This window comes from Ambystoma mexicanum, chromosome 1p (genome assembly GCF_040938575.1).
Source record: "Ambystoma mexicanum isolate Mex_15411 chromosome 1p, UKY_AmexF1_1, whole genome shotgun sequence".
Taxonomy (NCBI): domain Eukaryota; kingdom Metazoa; phylum Chordata; class Amphibia; order Caudata; family Ambystomatidae; genus Ambystoma; species Ambystoma mexicanum.
Window position 1 is genome coordinate 9476801 of NC_090921.1, and position 24105 is coordinate 9500905.

A 24105-nucleotide genomic window follows, 5' to 3' on the forward strand; every position below is an offset into this window, starting at 1 on the left:
CAAGACGGAACGGTCGCAGTCGGTCTGGACCTCTGCAATCAGGACCAGTGACATAACTAGGTCAATCCGCAGCGCCCCTGCTGAAGGAAAGCAGGACGGAGAGCTTGCCCTTACATACTATCAGGTGAGCCTGCATGGGTAAACTTCTGCGCACCATATTCTGGCACGAAAGGGCGGAAGGGAACCACGAATCCACCACACTAGCCTCATTATCTCTCACCCTCTCGCAGGAACAGGTTCAGCCTTCTAGGCCCATGAAGAGGCAGTTGTTGGGGGAGAGAAGCGGTCTGAGGGAGTCAACTCCAGCGAGGGCTCCAACCATGCCCCAACGCCCCCGCAGAGACCAGGTGAGTGTAACACTTATAGCACTTAAAGTTCAGCAGGAGAAACAGAGGGCTAAGATGGAAGCGGATCTCGAGATCAGATCTGGGATACGCAAATGGCTATACTAAAACATAGAACGAGGGCGTTAGCCAATAAATTGATGGAGCTCAGTAGCCAGTTGAATATATTGCAGACTTGGAGGGCAGAGAGATCTTTGCTTTTATCTAAACAAAGATACTATGATTGTGCTAATAAAGCAGATAAATTGCTGGCTTGACAATTGAAGGGAATAGATGCCGCAAAGCTGATAAAGCGAATATTTCAGCCCGACGGGTTAATAGTAACAAGATGGAGGAAATAATTGAAACCTTTGCACAATTCTACAAATTAATACACGCATCAAGTCACCCTGAATATAAAGAAATTTCCAAGCTACATGAGTGAGATAAATACGCCCAAAATAACACTGGAGGAGCGGGAGAATTTTGATAGGGAAATTAGTGAGGAGGAAGTGATAGAGGCAATAAAAGTGCTATCAATAAGCAATAAAAGTGCTATCAATAAACAAAGCACCAGGTCCAAATGGGTTACCGGCAACCTTTTATAAGAAATATATATGGCAGCTGGTCCCTATATTAAGGGATCTGTTTATTACGATAGGTGTTAAAGGGACCGTAACATCAACTATGTCAGAGTTGAAAGTGGTGGTCTTTTGAAAGCCTGAAAAGGACCTGATGAATTGTGGGTCATAAAGACCCATAGCTTTTTAAAATATTGATGCAAAGCTGTTTACTAATATCTTAGCAGCAAGATTAGCGCAGCATTTGCCTGACTTGATACATTTGGAGCAATCAGGGTACATGCAGGGTAGACAGACTTCGGATAGTAGAAGGGTTACACATTTAATTGAAAACGCTAATATAAAACAGATTCCTGCAGTCTTAGTATCTTTAGATGCCGAAAAGGCGTTTGTTTGTGTAGGATGGCCCTTTTTATTCTTCACGATGGAACAGATGGGATTGGGGGCTAAGTTTATCCGGATGGTGCCGGCTTATTATCAAGCTCCCACGATACAGTTGGCAATTAACAAGCACATGTCTCGCAGTATAAAAGTTGCTAGGGGCACCAGACAGGGGTGCCCGCTATCACCACCCTTGCCTGCTATATTTCTGGAACCATTTTACATAGAATTAGAGCGAGAGAGAACATACAGGGCATAATAAAATTTGGGGCCGAGGGGCGTAAGATTGCGGCCTTCGCAGATGATATGCTGCCGACACTGTTGGAACCAGTGCAATCAATACCATCCTTGTTGGAAGAATTAGCCAATATTGAACGGGTAGCAGGTCTTAAGGTCAACATGGGGAAATCAGAGCTTTTGGAACTGGGTTTATTCACTCAACAGAAGGAGACTTTGTTCTCCTCGCCGTTTACAGTGGCGTATAGGTCTATTAGAAAATTAGGGGTTAATATAACAAAGAAGGTCTCTCAACTGTTCGATAGTAATTATCCACAATTATTGCAGAATGATTTACAGGGGACACTAAGAAGGTATGGGTAAAAATGAATAGGGCAGTGGCCGGGTGTCCGCTTGAAGGGGTATTGTGGCTATATAAACAACACAGGCCTATAAATACACAGTCTAGTCAGTATTTGCAGTGGACTTTGATATATGGGATCGCCTAATAGATAAAGGTGCTATGTCTACACACCCTTCACCATTACCCCACTATTGGGGAACCCACAATTTCATCCTGGGACGATACAAGGTACGTTTAAACAATGACGGAAAGTAGGCTGCACAAAGATGCATGATATGGCGCAGGAAGGGGACATTTATTTGTTTGAGGATTGTAATGAACTATTGGGTCTCTCGGAAAAAGATAGGCTCGAGTACTATCAATTGAGACATTGGTTGGTTAGAACTGGTGGACAGGAAGCGGCGGGGAGTTAGCTCACTTCATTTGAAAAATGTATTACCACACACTCAGGGAATAAAAAAATGGTGTCAAAAATATAATCAATATTGTTAGAAAAGAAAAAAGGACAGGTTTGGGGGTATATGTAAAATTGGGAAAAGACTCTGGGGATAGATTTATCGAGAAAGCATTTGGAACACCTATGGAAAAATATCCCTAAATTAACGAGGTCGATCGAGTTAAGGGAAGAATGGTATAGGATTATGTACCAATGGCACTTTACCCCTAAAAAACAGCATAAAATGTTCCCAACCTCTTCGGATAGATGTTTGCGAGGATGTGAGGCGAAGGGTGACTGGTATGATGTGATATGATATGGCATTCATAACGCGTCCATACACAAGTATTTCAAGGTGCGACGAGGCAAGCGAGATGGAGGACAGAGGCAATGAACTTACTAGGCAGGTGATATTGAGATTGCGCAAGGTAGGGGGGAAGGGAAAAGTGCTGGGGAGGAGAAAGGGGGCAGTGCAGTACATAGGATAACAGTAATATAATTAAAGACAATAAATAAAAAGTGCGGCCAGCTGGTGGAAAGTGCACGGGTAAGTGCAGGCATCAGGTGTCAAGTGCTGGTAGGGGGCTGTAGCGATACAGAAACAGTCCCAGAGGGCAAGAGTTGCCAGGGGGGGCAGTGCAGGTGTGCAACTGGTGGCATATATGGTGGGATTGCCCAAATTTGAAGAGGTGTTGGGAATAGGTTACTAATCAACTAATCAGATCATAAAAGTGGTTTCCTCGGGTGTGGTTTGGTCACCTACGGAATGGATAGGTGGTTTGTTTTACCTGGAAAATGATTTACCCTCCAAAATTCAAAGTAAAGCATTCATGCTAATGGTTATAGCTGCATGGTTGATCATTGCAAGCGCTTGGAAACAGACTCATCAGGGGTAAGAGACAGGCTAATCAAACTGTGGGGGTTTATCGGAGTGGATGGCATATAATCTTCAAGGAGAACAGGAAACATTTCGACAAGAATGGGCATTGGTTTTGGACTCTCTTAACAGTGACTTTGTACGCCAATAGTGACCACATATTTTAAGGATATTGAATATTATGTAGGCTGGAATAATTGCTGTTAAAGTGAGCATATGGGAAAAAATGTTGTGTTGCCTCTGATTGGGGGATTGAGGGGGGAGTTGTGGAAAGTGGGGAAGGGGGGCAGGCAGGGGTGAGATTAGGAAGTTTATTTGTAAAATGCTAATAAAAATATATTTTATTTAAAAAAAACACACATTTATATCTTTCTCCTAGTGTAGTGTGTGACGTACCCCTGCAGCAACACGTTTGTGCGTATTACGCAAGCGTGGTAATCTAGGACGACCCAGAGTGTGGCGAGACCCATGATTTGTTGTTGCGTTGGGGGGGGCGCAGCATGGCTTGCAGGGTGGCCCGCAACTTTTGTGTTACCCAACTGGCACAAAGTACACAAGACTCCAGATATAGCCACACTGCTACGGGCGCAGGATAAGGGGAAGAAAACCGAAATTGTGGTGGCTATGGTCCATGAAGAAGCAGATCCAGCTGACTCATCCAGCTGAGCCACAAAATCGAACCTCCAGCACTGACTAACTCGATATTAAGATGGAAATTCAGCATAGTATGATGAAGATGTCGCATAGGATTGCTTCCTTGGATAAGCATCTTTTGCTGCTAGGCTGATCTCCCATCTCTCTCTCTGGAAAAGGAATGACTCCAATCCATGGTCTTCAGGACACAGTGGGAATGAGAAGAGGTGTGGGCCACGTGCCATTCCCACCTGGAATGGGGAGGACAAATGTGCACAATTCCATTGGAGGAGGTTTAATAAGGTCCCATTTCTCACTATTCAACTCCTCCCAGGGCGCACAAGCATTGCACACAAATAAAACACACATTTAGGGTAAAATGTAGGAAAATGTAGATTGATGGTAGAAAAAGGTTTTCTAAAGATGAATGAAAAAATTCAAAATGGAAGATAAAGGTAAAGAGGAAAAGCAGACTTTAGGTGCCTGAGCCTGTCGCCCATCACAGGTAGCGGAGATTTGTCCGTGACTGCAAAATAATTCCCAGGTGTGAAGGTGCCGCCGACACTGATGTGAAATTGGGTTGAGGTCCGGACTTCAAATAAGGAAAAGGGGTTTTAGATCTGTAATCACTATCAACACATCAACATTTGACACCAGCCTACAGGGACATTTTCCAAAAGGCTGATATCTGTGAAAGGTTGATTGGTACGGGGCTCAGTTTGACGTGGTCGTTTTTAACTGAGGCACCATGATAAAGAGGGATTATATAATAGCAAAGCCTATAACATATGGATGCAGGGCATTGGAGACTTGAGGGATAAGGATAGCCTCACCCGGTTGAGAAGTTAAGAGACGATCAGGCCTAGTGGATTTCAAACACTGGGTGAATAGAAGCAAAGGCTTCATAATAAATGGGTGAGAGCCCAAACGCATTGGGCACCCACTGAGGCTGCAATAGACAGCAGCGACTGATCACTGTTAGAGAGATTATTTCATTACAGAATGAGGACTATTCATCTGGGGAATAGATTGCCCGCAGATGAGGTACTAGCAATGTATTAGCACTGGTATTATTGATATTAGGTGCCTGCCTTTAGTGGAGACTATGATTTTGGTATAAACCATATTATAATATGACCCATGAATGTTATAACCATAATTTTGCGAATTGGGAGGATAATTGTTAAACATTTTGGGGAAAATGACTGCATGCAAATCAAAGGCTGTGTGTTTTTCCTGCTATTTATTTATTTGGAATTAACAACATGCTACACTCAGAGGGCATTCGCCTCAGGGCGCAGATTTATTTTTTGCCTTTGGCAATCCAAGGACAGCTGACCTTTGAAGACCTTTGGCTTTCATTTAAGCTGTACTAACTATGTTCCTGTGCACTTCTATTCCCTGCAGGAAAGCACGGAAGCATGAACAGAAAGGTCAGAATCCTGCTGGGACTCTCTCTGTCTCTGATCATAACTGTGAACCTCTGGCTGGGGTCTATCACTGTCAAAATATGTAGGACCTCCAGCTGCGGAAACATCAGCGGGCAGCCAGAGGGCAAGCCAAGCGTGGCACTGCCGAAAAGACGCTCTGTCACACTCACCTATGACAGTGACAACTACCACCTGAACCTCACGCAGCATGAGGTGGAGTTCCCGTTCTTACAGAGCTACATATGTACCCTCTTGGAGGACAGCTTGGGTCACTGCCGCTCTCCTGGAGGGGCACCACTGCTTCTCTTGGCCATGAAGTCCCACCCAGCGTCTGGCGACAGGAGGGCGGCCCTGCGTCAGACCTGGGCAGCAGAAGGAGAGATTTCGGGCTACCAGATCAAGCGCCTATTCTTGTTGGCTACAGTCCCTAGTCTGGGGCACATGAACCTGGTAGAGGAAGAGGTCAAGGAGTTCCAGGACATCCTGCTGTGGAACTTCACCGAAAGCCACCACAACTTGTCACTGAAGGAGCGCTGCTTCTTAGACTGGCTGCACCATAACTGCAAGGAGGCAGAGTTTATCTTTAAAGGTATTTCATGTCAATTCTAACTTCCACCTACATATTGACTGACACCAAAAACTATAGCACACCTCTTAATCCTCTTATAACCCAGCTGCTCTCCAAGTGTAAGAAGCAGCAATGCTGGGTGCCACAATGCTCATTTTTGGTGCATTCTGGTGCTCTCATGCATACATGATAATGTTGATATTTCCAATTGTGGCATCGGAACATTTTACAAGGGTGGGTTTAAGACCATAGCAGTACCCCGTGATGCCAAAAGTACAACATTAGCTTCCAGACAAGGGTTAATTAAATTTAGAGTCTTTGTCCTGGTCTAAAATCGGAAATAGTCAATTTCCAAAGCATCTCTCAGTTGAAGAGTGTATGTGGGCGTGAATATACCATTTAATGAGGTGATGCTTTCTGATCTGGGAAGGGAGGTCTGTTTCTCACAGAGACTGTAAGTAGCTTCTATCACCACTATAGCAGCTGAATCTGGGGTGTTCTCATCCTTTTCCACCAGAGTCTAGTGCTTTTCAATGGCAATGCTGGTTCCCTCTCTGATGGAGCATCATTCTTGTGTTAATCATCATCCATCTGATCATCATTACTGTGCGACCCAGTGGACGTGGGAGGCGGTCATAGAGACCTGGGATTTCCAGCCTCCTCCCAGCTCTTTAAATTCTCCATCTCTGGTTCTTCCCTGATTTTCATTGGATAGGATCTTCACGCCTCGTCCAGCTGTGCCTCAGATGCTGAGAGCAACTGAAAGTGTAACTGCCTGTGTCAGTGTCGCTGGATGTTCGTAGCCGGTTTTCAGTACCTGTGTATTTTCCTGTACTGGTGCATGTACTGCAGACTGGCTTGTGACAGGAGTGTGGAATATGGGCCGGAGGATCCCTTAAATTCACCATGTATAATTCTAGTCCTCCCCAGTGCACATAAGAAGTGTGCACTGGGGAGGCCAGGTGAAAATGTGCAATCAGGATCTCTCCCCCTACGTCTGACTAGTTTGGGAGTTGACATGCTGTTCCAAATGTGCTTAATATGTGTCACCGGCCACCACTCCAGATCACTGCTGATCCTGCCCATCACAGTCAGGTAAGCGTAGCTCTCTTACAAGACTCACTGAGGGATTGCCTGCTCCCCCCAGTCGTCCTCTCAAGTGCCACCCAACAGCACGTGTCTTGTCCACTCATTTCAGGAGAGGTGTGTCACCCTCTACCTCTCCAGATCACTGCTTCTTCCTCACAGCAAAATCTGCTGTGTGTGATTCTCCCACAAGTTGACCTCAGCCATTCTCAGCTCCTCCAGCACCGCGTCTTATGTGTCACTCGATGGCCCGTGTCTCCACTGTACCAAGGACAGGACCTGACCTGCATGACATCCTACTCCCTCAATCTCTGCTGGCCCTTCTCACCTATCACATGTGTCATACACTCTGTCTGAGAGGTGGACATGGACTGGTTTGTCATCCGCCACATCCAAACATTTCTGCTTCTCCCAAAAAATGAGGTGAGCATGACTCTCCCAAAAGCTGCCCTTTGTAATTCTCATCTCATTCTTTTCTTTCTCCCAGGTGTCATCCACTGGCATGTACCGTGTTCACTAATATCAAGAGATACACACTGACTGGTGTGTCATCTGCCAACTCCCTAATCTCTGCTGCTCCCCACCACCAAAATCTGATGAGTGTGGCTCATCCACAAGCTGTCCTCAGGGATTGCCGGCTCCTTCTGCTCCTCCCTGAAGTTGTCAGCCGATGGCATGCCTCATCCATTTGCTCCAAGGGACAGATAATGACTGGGGTGGCACCTGCCATGGCCTGAATCGCTGCTGTTCCCTCCACCCAAATTCTTATCAGCATGGCGGCTCACTGTGAGAAACCTGAAGGGGTCTAACTTACTAGTCCCCAGGGAATTGTCATCCATGTTGCCAGGACACGACCATCGCTATTGGATCCAGTTGTTGGGGGTGGACCAGTGTGGGAGGATAACCTGGGTAAGGGGTCCTCGGGAGTGGAAGAGGGATGCCGACATGTGAGGCGCAGTATCCCCCTTTTTTTAACACTGTTTCCCCAACCTACCACGTAGGGTACTCAGACACTCTAACTCCCCCCTTTTCCAACACAAACACTTTCACACACCACAAACAACAACAGACTAACACCAGAGCCGTTTACCTGACATGTCCCAACACAAGGGTCAAGCAAAGTCAGGCAATTGACCAGAATCACTTTCCCTTCCCTATGCCGACAAAAGGCAGCGTACAAGAGCACATTACGAGCAGGGCAAACCACATGACCACACAGCTATCCCAGTAGAGCAATTCAAGAGGAGTAGAAAGGCGGCGAGAACCGAAAGGGTGACAAGGAGAGAAGCGACCTTCCCCTTTACGACACAGACCCGCGAAGCCACCCTGAAAGGAGATGTAAGACCGCAAACAATAGCCAGTGTGTGTTGCACCAGATGTCAACAGTACCGAGAGCACACCTGCACTGATAATCAGAATAGGGAGAAACGCTTGCTACTGTGGTACCGGCCTTCACTCCTGAGACAAGAAAAGCCAAGCAGTTCATCACAGCTGGTGAGTCAAGGCGAGAGCCGATAAGACCCCAAACTGTGTTGAACGAAAGTCGTAAAGGGCAAATTAAGGAAAGTTACAAAAAACTGTTAACATTAAGAGAAAACCGGCTGCACCATGTGGATGTTCGTTCAAGAGACTCTGGTTGATCCTGCTTTTGTTGATTTACCGATACCAGAAGGCCCTAGGAGAGCCAGAAGGAAAAGGTCAAAGTGGTCATACAGGGGTCAAGCAAAACCCTCAGTACAGTCGAAAGTCTTTGACTTGCACGTAATTGAAAAGCTAAGGGAGGTGAATCCAGCATAGTGAGAAAAGAGAAAGAACTGTGTGATTGGCAAGCGTGAACCTGACGGAGGGATGCCGATGAAAAGGGACTGAAGTCCCAATGAACAGTGTGTTAACAAGAGTGAACCCAACAGATGGGTGTCCACAGTGAACTGTTTAACAAGACGTTAAGGCTTGTGAATACGAAAGGTGAAATAGTTTTGGACACCAAAATGTAGTGCACCCAACAGAGGGAGGCTAACATTCAAGAAGGGTCTGAGCCCGGAAGAGAGGGATCCAGGGGTAAAAAGCCATCACCCAAAGAATTGTGAATACAAAAGGAGAAAGTGTGTGAATGAGAGCAGTAGTGAACCCAGCAGAGGGAGGCTGCTATTCGAGAAGGGTCTCACCACGGAAGAGGAGGATCCAGAGTGAAAAGCCAGCACCCCATTGACAATTGAATACAACAGAGACATTTTTTTTACAAGCAAGAGTGAACCCGATGCAGGGAGGCAGATATTCGAGAGGGATCTGAGCCGGGAAGAGGGGGACCCAGGGGTGAAGAATCATCACCCATGTACAATCAGAAAGGGACTTCTGTTTATAATTTTGAACATACCAGGCCCTCCGAAGCAAGAGATCTAACCACCAAAGGTCCTGATATTGCTAGGATCTTTTTGTGGAACTGAGCCCAGAAGAGGGGTAACCAGGGGTGAAATGTCATCACCTAATGCACAATTGGAAAGGAACTTTTGGTTTGTTATTTTGAATACATCAGCTCCTCGGAGGCAAGAAACTTAATATAGAAAAGAGACTTAACCACCGAAGGGCTGATAGCTGATAATGGAATTGTCGTCTCATGCTGGGAAAGCTCGAGAGTGTGCTTTGCTCAAGAGACCCACCTTATCACGTGCTCAAAACGTGAGGAAGGGAGACCCTCGGCTACCATATCCTGACTTATCATTTGTGAACACTTCTTTCTTTCTTGTGAACACTATCCCACACTCTTTTTGTATTTAGTTGTAAGGATTGCCAATATTTTTATTTTAGTATAGGCCCCTTGTATTTGACAAGATGCCACTAGGAATGCCTTGTTATTATTTGATGGTCGCAGCCTGCTCCCATCTTAGATGTAGGTTTGATTCACGGTTTTTCTAACCTGCATATACATTTTATAAACACCCTTGAACTGTGGTCACTTGTGTCTGTCTTTACTGTTGCCAGCATGAGTTCCTTACATCACCCCCAAGCTATCCTCAGAGATTCACAGCTCCTACCACTCCTCCGTGAAAGTGTTTGCCAATGGCACATCTCGCCCATTCGCTCCTAGGGACGGACACTGACAGGGGTTTCACCTGCCTACTCAAATCTCTGCTGCTCAGTCCAAGGAAAATCAAGTTAACATGAATCTTCTACAAGCTGCCAACAGGGATTCCCATCTCCTCCTGCTTCTCCTCCCAGGTGTCACCCAATGGCATGTGTCTTGTCATGTCACTGACTCCAAGGCACAAACACTGATTGGTGGTCAGCTTCCTCCCCAAATCTCTGCTGATGGCTCTTGTGCTCTTCACCCACTCAAAGTCACTGAAAGTGCCAGACAGTACAAAACTCGCCCTAAACCTCAATCTCTGACTAGATCCCAGTCGCTCATTACCGCTCCCTTATATGCCTACACCTTCCCAGATCTCATACTCCTGCCTTCAGAAATTAACTCTTGCCTTTTTGAGAGCTGCCTGAGACGGAACGGCAGCTCATGCCACATGTTCCACTATAGGCCATATCTATAAACTTAGGGCAAATGTTTCCAAAGGTTGGTCTGATGTTTCGCCTTGAGACATCCCCCAAAATTCGTATCATTTGGGTTTGTTGCAGGAAAGTTTAATATACACCTACTTCCAAGACTTGATATTTCCTTTTTGTAGTCCGACTAATGCTTTATTTACCACGTTCAATTTAGTCTACATTTGGAATTTGTTATTTTTCTTTCATACATGCCAACATGACCCATTCCATTCGGGAGATGCTAGTCCAGTGCTGGTTTTAACTTTGCATTCTGAGACTTGTAATTGTAATTGTTTATTTGTAAAGGGCTTGTACACAATTGAAGTGCTTAAAAGTGCTTCAAAGCGGCAAGGGAAGAAGGGAATACAGTCGTCATTCATAGGCCTTGAAGATTCCGAATGATCTAACAACAATGACTAGCATACTAGGCCCAAGCCATATCTACAAATGAAGTGCTTGACAAAGGGTGAGGGGAGTAAAAAGGGTGAGGGGGAAGAGGGAAAGGAACATACAGATCAATAAACTCCTGTACTGGTCTGGCAAACATTACAGTCAAGTGCGAGGGAGGGGGACAGCGAGCAGGAAATGTGTGCCCAGTCCAGCCGGTCCAGGTATAAGTGTAAAGTGGATGCCCCTATCATGGAGCATATTGCAGTTGTGCCAGGCAAAGTGCAGGGCCCAGAGGCAAGTGCAGGACAGGCGAGAGAGCGTGGGTCCTGTGAGGCTCTGGAGGTTCACCAGGAGATCAGTCAGCTAACTGAGAAGGTTGGGGAAGAGAAGGAGGGAGGGAAGCATGCGAAGAGAACGAGGTTAGCAGGGTAGAGGGAGAGAGAAATAGGAAGAGAAGAGGAAGGACTTGAGGAGTTTCTGGCATTTGAGGCGGTCCAGCTCAAAACAGAGAGTGGTAGGTAGGCTGTTCCAGAGGGAGGCACCTGCAGAGTATAGGGATCTACCCACAAATCTCTGTTTGGAGAAACGGCTCACCCGCAGAGAGTTGGAGGAGGACGAGCGGAGGGCTGTAGAAGGAGAGTTTTTGGGAAGAGAGCATTGTAAATAATAAGGGACCCGGCCCGGAAAGCCTTGTGGCCTATGCAGAGGGTCTGGAACGTGATCCTTAAAGCCACAGGGAGCAAGTGGAGAGATTTAAGTGCCAGAGATATTCAGTCACTTGGCTTGAGGCCAAGGATAAGTCTTGCGGTTCTATTCTGGATCAGTTCAAGAGGTCAGAGAGTCGAAGTAGGAAGGTTGAAAAAGAGACTGTTTCAATAGTGTAGTCTGGAGTCCAGTCTGGAGAGAATCAGGGTTTGTAGCCCTGGGTTTATATTGGGGAAATCCAGGACTACACGTCCCATAACGCACAGTTAAAACCAGGACTGGAGCAAATACAGCATGCTGGCATGGATGTTTTGTTTACTCTTATAAGAGTACACGAGGCTGCATACATTACAATGGACATTTTAGGGGTATCTAATAATTCAATGTATTTCAGAGCCCTTTGACAGTCGAAGAGCCAACATTTCACACAATCCTGTCACTCATATTTATGAATCCACTTTACTGCAACATGTTTCTCTCAATGATTGAACATCCACACCTATATCTTGCAAATCAAATTACTTTATGTGCTGAAACTCACTTTATTAAACAGGTACATGAGGTCACTGTGGAACTAGGGTACAGGGGCCGGAGGTAAATTTCCTGAACTTTGTTAAAGGTTCTTAACTGCTGCAAGGTTAGATAGAAAGGTCAGAATTAATTCCACGAAGTATACAAAACTTCAGATATAGCTTCACTGCTACAGGCTCAGGGTAAGGGGAAGAAAAGTGAAATTGCAGTGGCTATAGTCCATGAAGAGGCAGATCCAGCTCACCCATCCAGGTGGGCCACAATATTGTACCTCCAGCACTGGCTAACCCAAGATTAAGATGAAAATCCAGCATAGTATGATGGAGATGTTGCATAGGATTGCTCCCTTAGATAAGCAGGTGGACGTTTCTGAAAAATTCCTAGAGGAGGCTAAAACAAGTCTCTGTGAGCAATCTAAGCAAGTGGGCGCGGAGTTGAGATATTGGAATCCCACACAGACCTCCTTGTAATCCGGCAGGATGAAGTGGAAAATCATTCCTGTAGGAATAACGTGCATACACGTGGAATCCCGGTCCATGTGGGTGGTGCAGATCTGGCTGGGTATGTGGTAGATCTCTTTCGACAGCTCCTTAAGCTATCAGCTGATGAAACTGTTGAATTGGATAGAACACATAGGCCTACTCATTTGGCTAAATTTGTCAAGATTATTTACATGATGTGTAACTTCCAGAGATAAGTTTCAGAAGGACTAAGATTGCTCTCTACCAAGACCTTGCAGCGACAACGTTGGCTAAGCAGAAGGCATTAAGACTGAGGACGGAATGGCTGCGGGAGATGCAGATTCTGTGCAGGTGGTGCTTCACTATGGCTCTTCTGTACAAGTACTCTGAAGGATGCTGGACAATCAAAACAATGAAGGAGGTTGAAAAGCTTTTCGCACCAGGAAAACATTGATCCCCTGAGGCTTGGCTATGGGAGTCAGCTGCTCCTGGGAGTGTTGCGAGAGTGTGCCCCTGGACTGGGGTTGGAAGGAGCCATAGACCCAGGAATTTACCTTGAGATCAGAAGAATCAGACATGATTAACTATCTGGATTCCCTGGTAGTTTTGATGCTGATTATCCTTTGCTTGTTTTTGATGGCCTACCTTGACATCACACATGTTGGATATATAGTTGGGTTGTTCATAGGGAGGTCTTGAGTTGGCTAGAATGATGTACTAGGTTCATAGGGCCTCGTTTCTCATGGCTACGATTTTGCCTTATTGTTCATTTCCTAACATTAACTAATTATGGTTTTTGGACTATATTTTGGGAAAGGGGTTAGGGGGTTTTCAGGATTGAGTCTGGAGGGGAAAACTATGGGGCAGACTGTACATGGGAAGGCTGATTAAACTTTACAAGATATAAGCGACTATGGGGCTTCATGACACACCTAAATGAATGTGAGGGGGCAGACTCCCTCTGCATGCTTTCGTGGAACGCTCTGGGCCTGAACCTGCCTATGAAGAGGAAGTCTTTCTTATCAAAACTCTGTGATGAAAATACATCAGTCGTTTTTCTCCAGGAGACTCACCTGCTTAGAGTTGATGAACACAGGCTAATACATAGAAAGTTCACTCGTTGTTTGTATTCCACAGGGAGGGTAGGGCGGGAAAAGAGAGGAGTTGCTATTCTAAATCCAAGATCCTTCAGGATCCTGGTGGGAGATTCCTCAGAGTTAAGGGTCAGTTTATGGGCGATATGTTTACTTTTTCTCAATATATGTACCCAATGAGAAACAGGACTCTTTCCTGGCAGATCTCTTACCCAGAGAGTTGTTCTGGCTCAGTTTAGGTGAGACACACCCACCCACACATCTAGACTACAAGAGCACGTTAGCATTTGCTAAACTACAGGCAAATGGAGATATTGATGCCTAACTTCTAACTTGGTTAACAAAGCTCTTTCAACATAATTAAGTGTAAGTATTTTCAATTGTTAAGGTGCATGGGAGGAAAAGTGGTCCTGGCACAGAACCACCGTTGCAAACATAAACAGAGAAAAGAGGATCCAAAGTTGGAACCCTCCCGTCCCCTGCACACTGTCAAATCCCATCAAGAGACAGTAAAGTATTCACTTCTGAAGATATCAAATGTGTACATACATAGCCTATTCAAAAAATAGAGATTTTGTTTTTTATTTTGATTAAGAAACACAGAGATTTAATCAATGAACTATATTGTCAACAAGAATGTATACAAAGTCCAAAATGAAAGGCTGACGCGTTTCGGGATTATTCTCTCTTCTTCTTCAGCCAAAGTGAACTGTGGTCAGATAATATATATAGAGAGAGATCCTGTAAGCATGTCTATCAGCTAAAAATATTAACAACACAAGTCAAGCACAAATTAATAACAACATTTGAAACATCTAACACTCCCAAGGACTGGTTTCATGGATATCTTAATTGAATGCCCGGCTCATGTAGAGTGAGACTCCACTTCAAAGTAAGAATAGAATGGAATGAGTTCAACTCATATAAGTGTACCTTTGCCCTCCTTAGTGTCTATTCACCTCTTAACATGTAACTCTAAGGGATATCGGTAATCAGGATACCAATCGGAATCTTTACATATTGTTTTAGGGCTACCTTGAGTCTGTCCTGTGATTCTCCTTAAATCAGAGGTAATCTTTGTTATAAACATAGTGAAACAGTCCTAGAGCTTGTTATCCTGAAGGAAATAGAGAAGTGAGCCTACATGTAATTCTATATAATGTCTTATGAATGCTGAGAGGTCACAGAATATTTAAAATCAACTCACCATTACCACCGTGCTATGGATCACTTATGCTGTAATTGATGGTGGTTGTTCAACCTTCATGTAATGTTTCCTCATGTATCTAGTCACTGAAAGAATGATGGCATATACTCTTCTCTATCGGTGACTTTGCTTGATTGATGTAAGACAATAGTCTTAAATCAATATTAGATTTGTGAACCCGCTCCCATGCGAACCCATAGTTAACATCTATTAAATGTTCGCCAAACTCACCATGAGAGAGTCGTAAATCACAACCAAGTGCCCTCTGGTGCCAGACCGGCACACAAGATTTAAATGAAGATTTTCTGTGGCTGAAAGCCGAAAACCATGCAGTCGTGTGCGTTTAGAGCTGAAAAAAAGTGGCAAAATGTTGCCTGTTGCTTCTAATAACAATCAATGTCACTGTTGCTATCAGGATATTTGGAAAGCGCATTTAATCTTACCTGCAATATGAAAGGCTCTACAAGTCTGTGTAGCGCGTGTTACTCTCAGGGTCGGTTTTCAAGGAAATGGCTAAGAAGGCTGTGTATCCAGCGCGCGGCCCTCTCACTATCCCAGGCTCTCGAAGCCCCTGCCGCGTGTGCTGCTAGCCATGTTGGTTGGTAGGGAGATGGCAAACAACGCTGTGTGTACAGCAAGCGCCCCTCTCAGTGTACAGGTAAATCAGTTGGTGTCGCTCGATATCAACAACGGACTACATTTCTGAAGGAGAGGCTACGAGGATAAACATGCTATGTTTGCTAGGTGTATATCCAGGCATCCATCTTGAAGTGAATCAGAGGATGGCACCGAGCCTATCTACATAGAGAAAATATAAAACAATAGACTATCAAGGAAGAAACAATCTAGGGGGTAGGTAAAGTAACAAATGGTGTATGATGTTAAACTGGGTATACATTTGGTATACATTTGGGAATAACCAGTTTATTATGGAGTTTACAGAGCCACAATCGTAGTGGTATGTGGTTCATATGGCCATGGAATTTTTGCACAACGAATCCGGCCAATTATCACCCGTGAAAAAATACCCAAGTAGCTCTATCAGGGTCCATGTTTACACAACCTGAGAGAAATTAAACCGTCTCAGTTTATCCTTCAAATACGAACAATACATGGATCTCTTAAAACATGTGTACTTATAGCACTTCAAGAACAATCAGGTGAGGCTAATTAAGTTATCAAAGCTACATGGATTAAATAAACTAGAGATGACATTCTCATGCTCAGAGGGGTATCTAACAGGGTCGGTAAGTCACCAAATTTCGTATCAATGTTTAAAGAAAACATTTTTACATTTTACATGTATAAATGGGTTGTTGTTACGTCTGTCTTAAAACATAATGCCAGTAGGTCACCAATGCTTAGATAAAACATTTAAGTGAGAATTCTTCATTCAGTCCCCTTGGGAGCAGTGTGTCCAGATGGTGTATCAAGTATTTCTCTCTACGAGATAGAATTAAATGGTAGTCTCCTCCCCCGTTTGGTTTTTTCACAACTTCTAAGACTTGAAATTTAAGCTGGGCTAAAGTATGGTTATTTTCCATGAAATGTCTTGCGAGTGGTGATTTTATACTCTTGCATCTAATGTTTCATTTGTGGTCCATCAGTCTTTCCTTTACAGGTCTTGTGGTTTGACCCACGTATAACTTACCACAAGGGCATTTAATTGAGTAAATGACTCCTGTTGTGAGACAAGTTGAAAAGTCTCTCAGTTGTATTTTCTTGCCAGTATGGGGATGTGATATTGTATCAGCTTTTACCACGTTGTTACAGTGAGTACAACTCAAACATGGAAATGTTCCCTTTTTTCTTGTCTTTAAAAGAAGTTGTTTTTCCTTAGGATGTCTCTCTGCTCTTACCAATTTGTCTCCTACATTCCGGCCACGTTTGAAAGCCATCATCGTTGCCTTTGGAAATAACTTGTGGAGAACGGATCATTCTGTAGTATCCCCCAATGTTTTCTGATGGTTTTACTGACTTGAAAGCTCTGTCGTGAGTACTTGGATATCTACAGTAGCGGGGTGTCCTTGTTCTTTTCTCTGGTGGTGAGGAGATGTCTTTACTGACTAGCTAAGATCTTTGTTTAGCCTCATTAAGAACTGACTCCCGATAACCCCTTGTTTCAAACTTTTCCATCAATCTGGAGCATTCCATGCCCAATCCTGCTTCGAGATCATTATTTTCAGTCTTAGGATCTGACTAAAGGGTAGACTTTTCAGCATGGATTTTGGATGGAAGCTTGTAAAATGTAAAAGATTATTAACGTCAGTCGCTTTATGGTAAACAGTAGTTACTATCTGACAATCTGGGATTTCCAAACTCACATCCAGAAAGTGTAAGGACATTGTTCCAGTCTCCATGGTAAACTTGAAGCTATGATGTACCGAATTGAGGTAATTGAAGAAAGAAGTGAGTTCTTCTGAAATGCCACACCAGATGCTAAAATTGTCATCTATGAAGCGTTTCCAAATCAATATCCTGCATGACCATTCTGGATGGTCCAGTACAAGCTGGTGTTAAAATCTGTACATAAACGTATTTGCATAGACTGGGGCCATCGATGAACCCATAGACGTACCTGTAGCTTGTAAATAGTATTTGCCTTGAAATCTGAAGTAGTAGTTATATAGTATCATGTTAAGGAGTTTCAGGATGAAGTGTGAATTCCCTCTTGTTGCTGATGATTTAAGTAGAAGCCATTCTACTGCTTCAATGCCTTCATTGTGTAGAATGGACGTGTACAGGCTGCACATGTCCTGCCGAACAAGATGCACTCTGTGCTCAAAACTGTGATGTCTTTGATACAGTTCAAAAAACCTGTTTTATCTCTAACATACGTCGGGATCTCCTGAACCAATGGTTGTAGTGACCGATCGACATATATGGCTAATGAGTCAAAAATGCTATCTGACCCTGCCACTATAGGTCTCAGTGGTGGATTAGTCTGGTTCTTATGTATCTTTGGAAGACCATAAAAGACTGGAGTAATAGGATGTTGGTTGATCAAAAATGCACTTATTTTTGCATGTCATTATTATCACAAGCCTTTTCAACAGTCCTCTCTATGAGTGCTTTTATCCTGTGGATCGGGTCACTATCCAGTTTAATATAGGTAGTTTCATCATCCGGTAGTTCAAGGCACTTCTTAGTGTAATTTTTGGTGTCCATAACTACAATGGCTCCCCCCTTGTAAGCTGGCTTGATGGTAAGATCCTCCTCCTTGAAATTAACGTCTGACCTTTTAGAAATGGCACTTGCAAGGACTACACACACGTTTCCCATGTTTATAGTAGTTTAACAGGGAAAGATGCCATATTGGTGGTGTCTTCACTGGTTCCCTGTATCCCAGAAGTTAGCATTTGATCTAGAATTCTTTCAGATCATGCTCTTGTGCTATTACGACTGTAACAGGCTTTCAACCTCCGGCTCATCGAACTTGGAGACTCTATGACCCAGTATTGATAGAAATAGTGCTGTCCCAGAAGATGGTGCAGGCTATTATGAATCATTTTGAGTCAAACTTGGGTGAAGATATAACTAGTGAGCTGGACCGGTATGCGATGAAAGCTGTTATCTGTGGGGAGTTCATAAGTCATACAGTTGATGTTGTGGCAATACAAATGCACAAATCCCCTCAGCACTCCTAACATAATATACAGAAACCTTTAATAGCAAGCAAAAGAGAAATCGATTTTAAAAGGACCAGATAGCGTTCAAGTTAAACTCTCCCCCTGCACACTCACCCCTAAATTTCTGCTATCTAAATTCTTTGTGGATCAAAGGCAGTGGCAAGAAGTCAGAATGAAGAGAGAAAATTCAGCCCACCCCCCCAGGATGGGATGCCAGAAATGAAAATGAATAACTTTATTTAGGAGCAAAACAGCATAATTGGATTTCACTTGTTACTCGCACTGCAATTTACAACCCCGGTGGGATAGCTAGGACAGAAATTCTTGTTGCTACACTTGAATGATAAGGAAGCTTACAGACTACTAGCAGGCCACCAAGGCAACATGAACACATGGTAAGAAAGTTGATTTTGGGAAAAGAAAACAAATGCAAAAGAAAACTCATGCGGCAGAATGGAAATTCGTTTCTACATGGCATTTGGGATGACAGGCAGCCACGGAAAGGGCTTGGATGTCAAAATCGAAACTCGGTTTTCAGGACAAGGAACAGAGCACATAACAGATAGGATTCTGACAGAGACGGGTTACTCTTAATGGGACTAGAGTTTGGGTTGTTCTATGGGACAAATGTACAGTAGAAAATCGGAATTGGTGAGAAAGCACACAAAACACGGGCAAATTAATTTTTTGTTAGACAACAGCTAGTTCTATTTAGGCTATATATTAATGACTGTAGTTATTTAAAGAAAGACACTGAACGCAAGAGGGTTAATTTCGAATTTTAACCAGCTCGCACCATGAATTTCCTTATAGGGGAATTACTTAATTTACTTCAAAATGGTACTAAGGACTTAAACAGATAACAGAAAGAACTATGAAAGGAATACGCTACAGACACAGGCTAACACAGATTCTTCTATAGAAAGGTGAACAGATTATACTGGCAATTTTGGATTTGAATGGGATTTGAATGGGGTGCAAGGGTCAAAAAGAGCGGGATATGCAGTTTGGGTAACTGGGGTTATGTGCTACTTACCATGTAAGCTTGAGTTTGGGATTCTGCAATGCCAGCGAGGTCTCTGGACAGCTAGGACAAGGGATCGGGTCACTCTGTACAGCTGGGCCAAGGGATCTGGTCACTGGGACAGCTGGACCAAGGGATCTGGTCGCTGGGCTCTCCTGGATGGGATGCTGGACAGCTAGGCAAGGTCTGGTCACTGCACTCTCTAGGATGGGATCAGCTGCCTCCTCTCCTTTCTCCCTGTATCTTGGGTGTACCTGGATCTGGATGAATGGATGGATCTGCCTGGATGGAGGTATCTAATTTCCTGGATCTTCAATGGATTTTGATTCTTGAGTGAGTGAGATTCTTGAGAGTCTCTCTGTCTCCCCCTTATATAGCCAAAATTACATCATTGAATTTACAACCTGTGGGGAAATACTCTGGAATTATTCCTCTCCTGGGATAGGACCACCTACCAGTCCTCTTCCCTCCCCATGGGCCGATTGACATAATTTATGTGTTTGCATTTATGGTCTATCTTTGTCTCTCCGGTCTACTTTTTATCAAAAATGAGTTATAGATCAAAACTTCAAACGTATACTAGCCACTGCCATGCGAAGTAGATATGCAGATTCCCTAGGTCACACGGAATTAGCCAATCCGATCGCTGACTCTATACGAGGTTGCATCGGCCTTTGGAACATTTTCACCATTTTAATGAAATGCATAATATTTAAAATTCTTCTAATGACTACACATATTCCCAATAACAATTCGCATCATCCCACCTAGTTTCATATTTATCCCATTTATAATACACCCCCAAATGCTAGAAACATGTACTTGGTCTTTTTACACTTGTCCAAAAATCAAATCGAAAACTGGCATGATACAAAATTATTGCTTATTCAGGGTGCTGGGAGAAATGTCTTAAAATACTGAAGTCCTTTAATGTCAATGGAGTTGATTGGTCTCGTGTGTGGGCCGTGCTGCAAACTCCCACACCAAACTGTCTCTGCCAGGCACGGCTTACAACATAGGACTTTTATGATGCCCTTCGAAGTTTCACAGTTCCCCCTTCAAAGTGTGTCCCGGAGAAAATTGTACCTCTTAGTCATGCACAAGCCCTATTGGCTTCCATTGTTCCTTCTTTGGGGGCTGCAGGCATCATATAGCAGGGCTGTGAGTCCTCACACTCTCGGCCTTTTCATATGTCATGGCGGGCCAGTTCACTTACGGATGTGACTTTGCAGTGGGAGGTAGGGCCGGGCCAAAAACCCAGTTTTACTAGTTTCAGGGTCTTTTCTAAGTAACCAAGTCTTTTGGGAACAAATATAATGTATATTATCTAACCAAACTCCCACCCACATATTCAATCACATTTCTGTGCGAGAAAAATATGTCATTTGACATTAGCTTTTAAACAGCATTTTCCTTATTTTCAAAAGAGCAGATTCACATGTGTGTTCATTTCCTTTCATTTCAAGTTTGGAAATGTGGTTTCTGTAACTACAGGATTGTCTTTCAATTAATCTTCTGGGGGTTTTGCATATACTGTTGGTTCACGGACACAAAGGATGATGCGCAGGATTTCTTTGATATTGACATGAAAAAAGTAATGCCACGTTATTTCATTCATTTACTGCAATTTGAGCACAGTGGTTCACAGCAAAAGGAAACAAAAGCTGTGTTGAGTGAAAAGCAGAACCCTCTGCCCCTCTTTCTTAGTAGACAATGCCATTCTTGGGAGGTATTGCCTAACATTTTGGCAGTCAGATGAAATAAAGCATGCAGGGGTGTGTTTCAATGAAGCGCACAATTTGGTGGTGGTTTAAATTAAATAAAGAACAATTGCTAAGCCGTCTTGAATGCTGTGCACAACTTTAGTATTTCAGAGGACAGAACAGCAAATGTGGTGCCGTTCTGAATGCAGGTCATTTTCCGATGATTTAATTTGAAGTAAAACAAATGCAGAGCTATTCTTTGGGTGGCAGTGTTCAAATCTCGCCACACATGTGCCAGGAAAAGAAACGCACAGCTGTTTTTGTGGCATTATTTCAATGTAGTTTTTGGTTTGAAGGGGATTTCTGCTGATGGCCTTAAATGTACCGCACAGGAGGAAAGGACACTTTGCCTGGCACTGCAAACACTTTTCCCATGGGACAGTGAGGAAAATTGGCAAGTTTCAGGATGAGAAGGATGAGCGAGATGATGGACAATACTTGGGTGGAGAGGGTGTTAGTTGGTCAGTCAGCCAAGTTTGTTCTAGACCCAGAAAGGGAGAAAAGCCTCATGCTGTTGTAAAAGTTGATGGGGCTGAAATACCAGTGCTAGTGGGCACAGGGTCAGATAATACCATCACTGAAAGAGACTTGTGGCAAGAGACATTTCAAGGCCAGCGATTGAACGCACCAAAAGTGAAGGCAAATGGTTATGGTGGAGTTCACTTGACAATTCTGGGTGTGTTTAGAGCTTGTCTGGAATGAAGGAAAATAAATTATGGCAAATGTGTTTGGTTCGGAAATGGGTGAGAATTTCCTTGGATGGAACGAGCAAAGTGAGATAGGGATGCAAATTGATCCTGGTGTGCCTAGTCATGTGGTAAGTCGACAGGACGAGCCTGAAAGGTCAGGGAGGGACATTTTCAGGCAAGAATTGGGATGTCTCAAAGGATACCAGATTAAAATAAAGAATAAGGCAGTACCAGTAGTTGCATGGGTGAGGAATATTCCTATTTCCTTTAGGGAGGAGGTAAAAAAGGAGATAAACAAATTCTTGAATGATGGTGTCATTGAGGTGGCAGAAGCCTCAGAGTGGGTTTAGCCTGTGGTGGTGGTCCGGAAGAGCAATAGGCAAGTTCAACTATGTGTGGACCTCAAGATTATACCACCTTTGTTACACATGAAGGGACGTTTAGGTTCAAGAGAATGCTTTTCGGACTCATGTCAGCAGCTTCATTTCTCCAGAGGGTAAGACATGCTTTGTGGAAAGATGTCAAGGGATTTGTGTAATTCCAGGATGATGTGCTGGTTACTGGTAAGGATCTGCCGGAACATGATCAGCGGTTGAAGGTGGTGTTCAGGATACTGTCTGATGCAGGTCTTACCCTAAGGATGGAGAAATGTTGATTTGTGTTGCCCTCAATAGATTTTTTGGGGTATAAGCTGAGTGAGCGGGGGTAGGTCACAAGAAGGAATTGGTTTCAGCTATTGGAGCCACCTAAAGATAAGGAGTTTGTTTTGTCATTCCTTGGACTTGTTGAATATTACTCCAAGTTTATTAGGCATTTTGCAGATAGATATAAGACCATCAGGGAATTGTGTAAAAAGGAATGTTGGTTTATTGGAGCAAAGCTTGCCAGAGGGAATTCGAGGACATCAAGCATGGCATTGCCCTGGCACCAGCGTTGGGAAGATTTGATACTGTGTTTGAGACATTTCTTAGGACTGATGCCAGTGACTCAAGTTTGGGGTCTGTTCTGATTCTAACCCAGAACAGAGTTGAAAGAGTCATAGTGTTTGCCTTGAGAATACTGAGAGGCGCCGAGATAATATATTCAGTCATTGAGAAGGAAGTGCTTAGTGTGGTGTGGTCGGTGAGGAGATTCAAGGCTTTCCTGTAGGGAAGGGTGTTTACAATCTTTTCAGAGCACAAGCCATTGGTGGGAGTGTTTTAAAAAAGGTCTTGAAGCGGTGTCGATAAGAATAATGAGGTGTGTCACTTCAATGCAAGGGCACAGATTTGTGGTGAAGCATGCCAGGGAAAGACAATGTTGTTGCTGGCCTATAGCGTTTCAAAGGAACTGGAGGAGCACAGCAGTGATATTGTCCAGTATCAAGTGCTTTTTATATGTAAAGAGTTCATCATGGAAAGAGATTGGGCAGAGGTGGTGGGACAGGATGTGGATATTCGGCGGGTCATGAATTCTTTTGAGGCTGTCTGGATGGAGTGGTCACTGACTGATGGGTTGGTGTGTTATCATAAGGTTAAGGATGAGTTGAGTGTAGCGCAGCGTACTTGTGCAAAGCTGGGTGGTTAGTAATGTTGTTAGACGTGAGCAGGAGAATTTTGGAGGTAGCTCATAGGGGGCATGACAAAAGGGAGGTTGAGGGGAGATTGTTGGTGGCCTGGATGGATGCCCAGGTTGAGGGGCTGGTAAACAAGTGTGGAGTTTCTCGAGATGCAGATAAGATGCTGAGGAACAGCCTTTGAGTCCCATTGAATTGATGTTGAGGTCTTGGACATGTTAGACATTATGAGGAAAAGGGGAGTGAGGAAGTATATTATTGTGTTGAGGGATTTGTTTTCAAATCGGGTTGAAGCAAAGATTGTGTGCTTGGTGGATTCCAGAGTAGTGATTGAGATTTTAGACAATCCATTTCCCAGGAAACCTTTGACAGACAATAGGGTTCAGTTGACTTCAGGTTTCATGGAGTCATTCCTTGTTTGTTTGTTTGTTTGTTTATTATTTGTAGCGCGCGCCAGACCCGAGGGTAACCGGGCGCGTTGTTCAAGAATACTTTAAGCTTTACAGGTTACACATGTTTACAGATAGCAATTACTCGCATATAATAGTTACATAATACAGGACAGTGAGGAAAATATACATTGTACACGATATTATACATTATATATACAGTTGTATCCAGATGT

At 43.8% G+C, this 24105-nt stretch overlaps 1 protein-coding gene across 1 annotated transcript in view; it reads left to right on the forward strand.

The window, feature by feature from the left end:
* The first annotated feature begins 5226 nt into the window (after positions 1-5226).
* The window catches only part of LOC138571239 (UDP-GlcNAc:betaGal beta-1,3-N-acetylglucosaminyltransferase 9-like), a 57588-nt gene continuing 38709 nt past the window's right edge, over positions 5227-24105 (forward strand). The window contains exon 1 of the mRNA XM_069649214.1: positions 5227-5830. Coding sequence (XP_069505315.1) covers positions 5233-5830 — 598 coding nt within the window. The 5' untranslated portion in view covers positions 5227-5232. The remainder of the gene's footprint in view (positions 5831-24105) is intronic.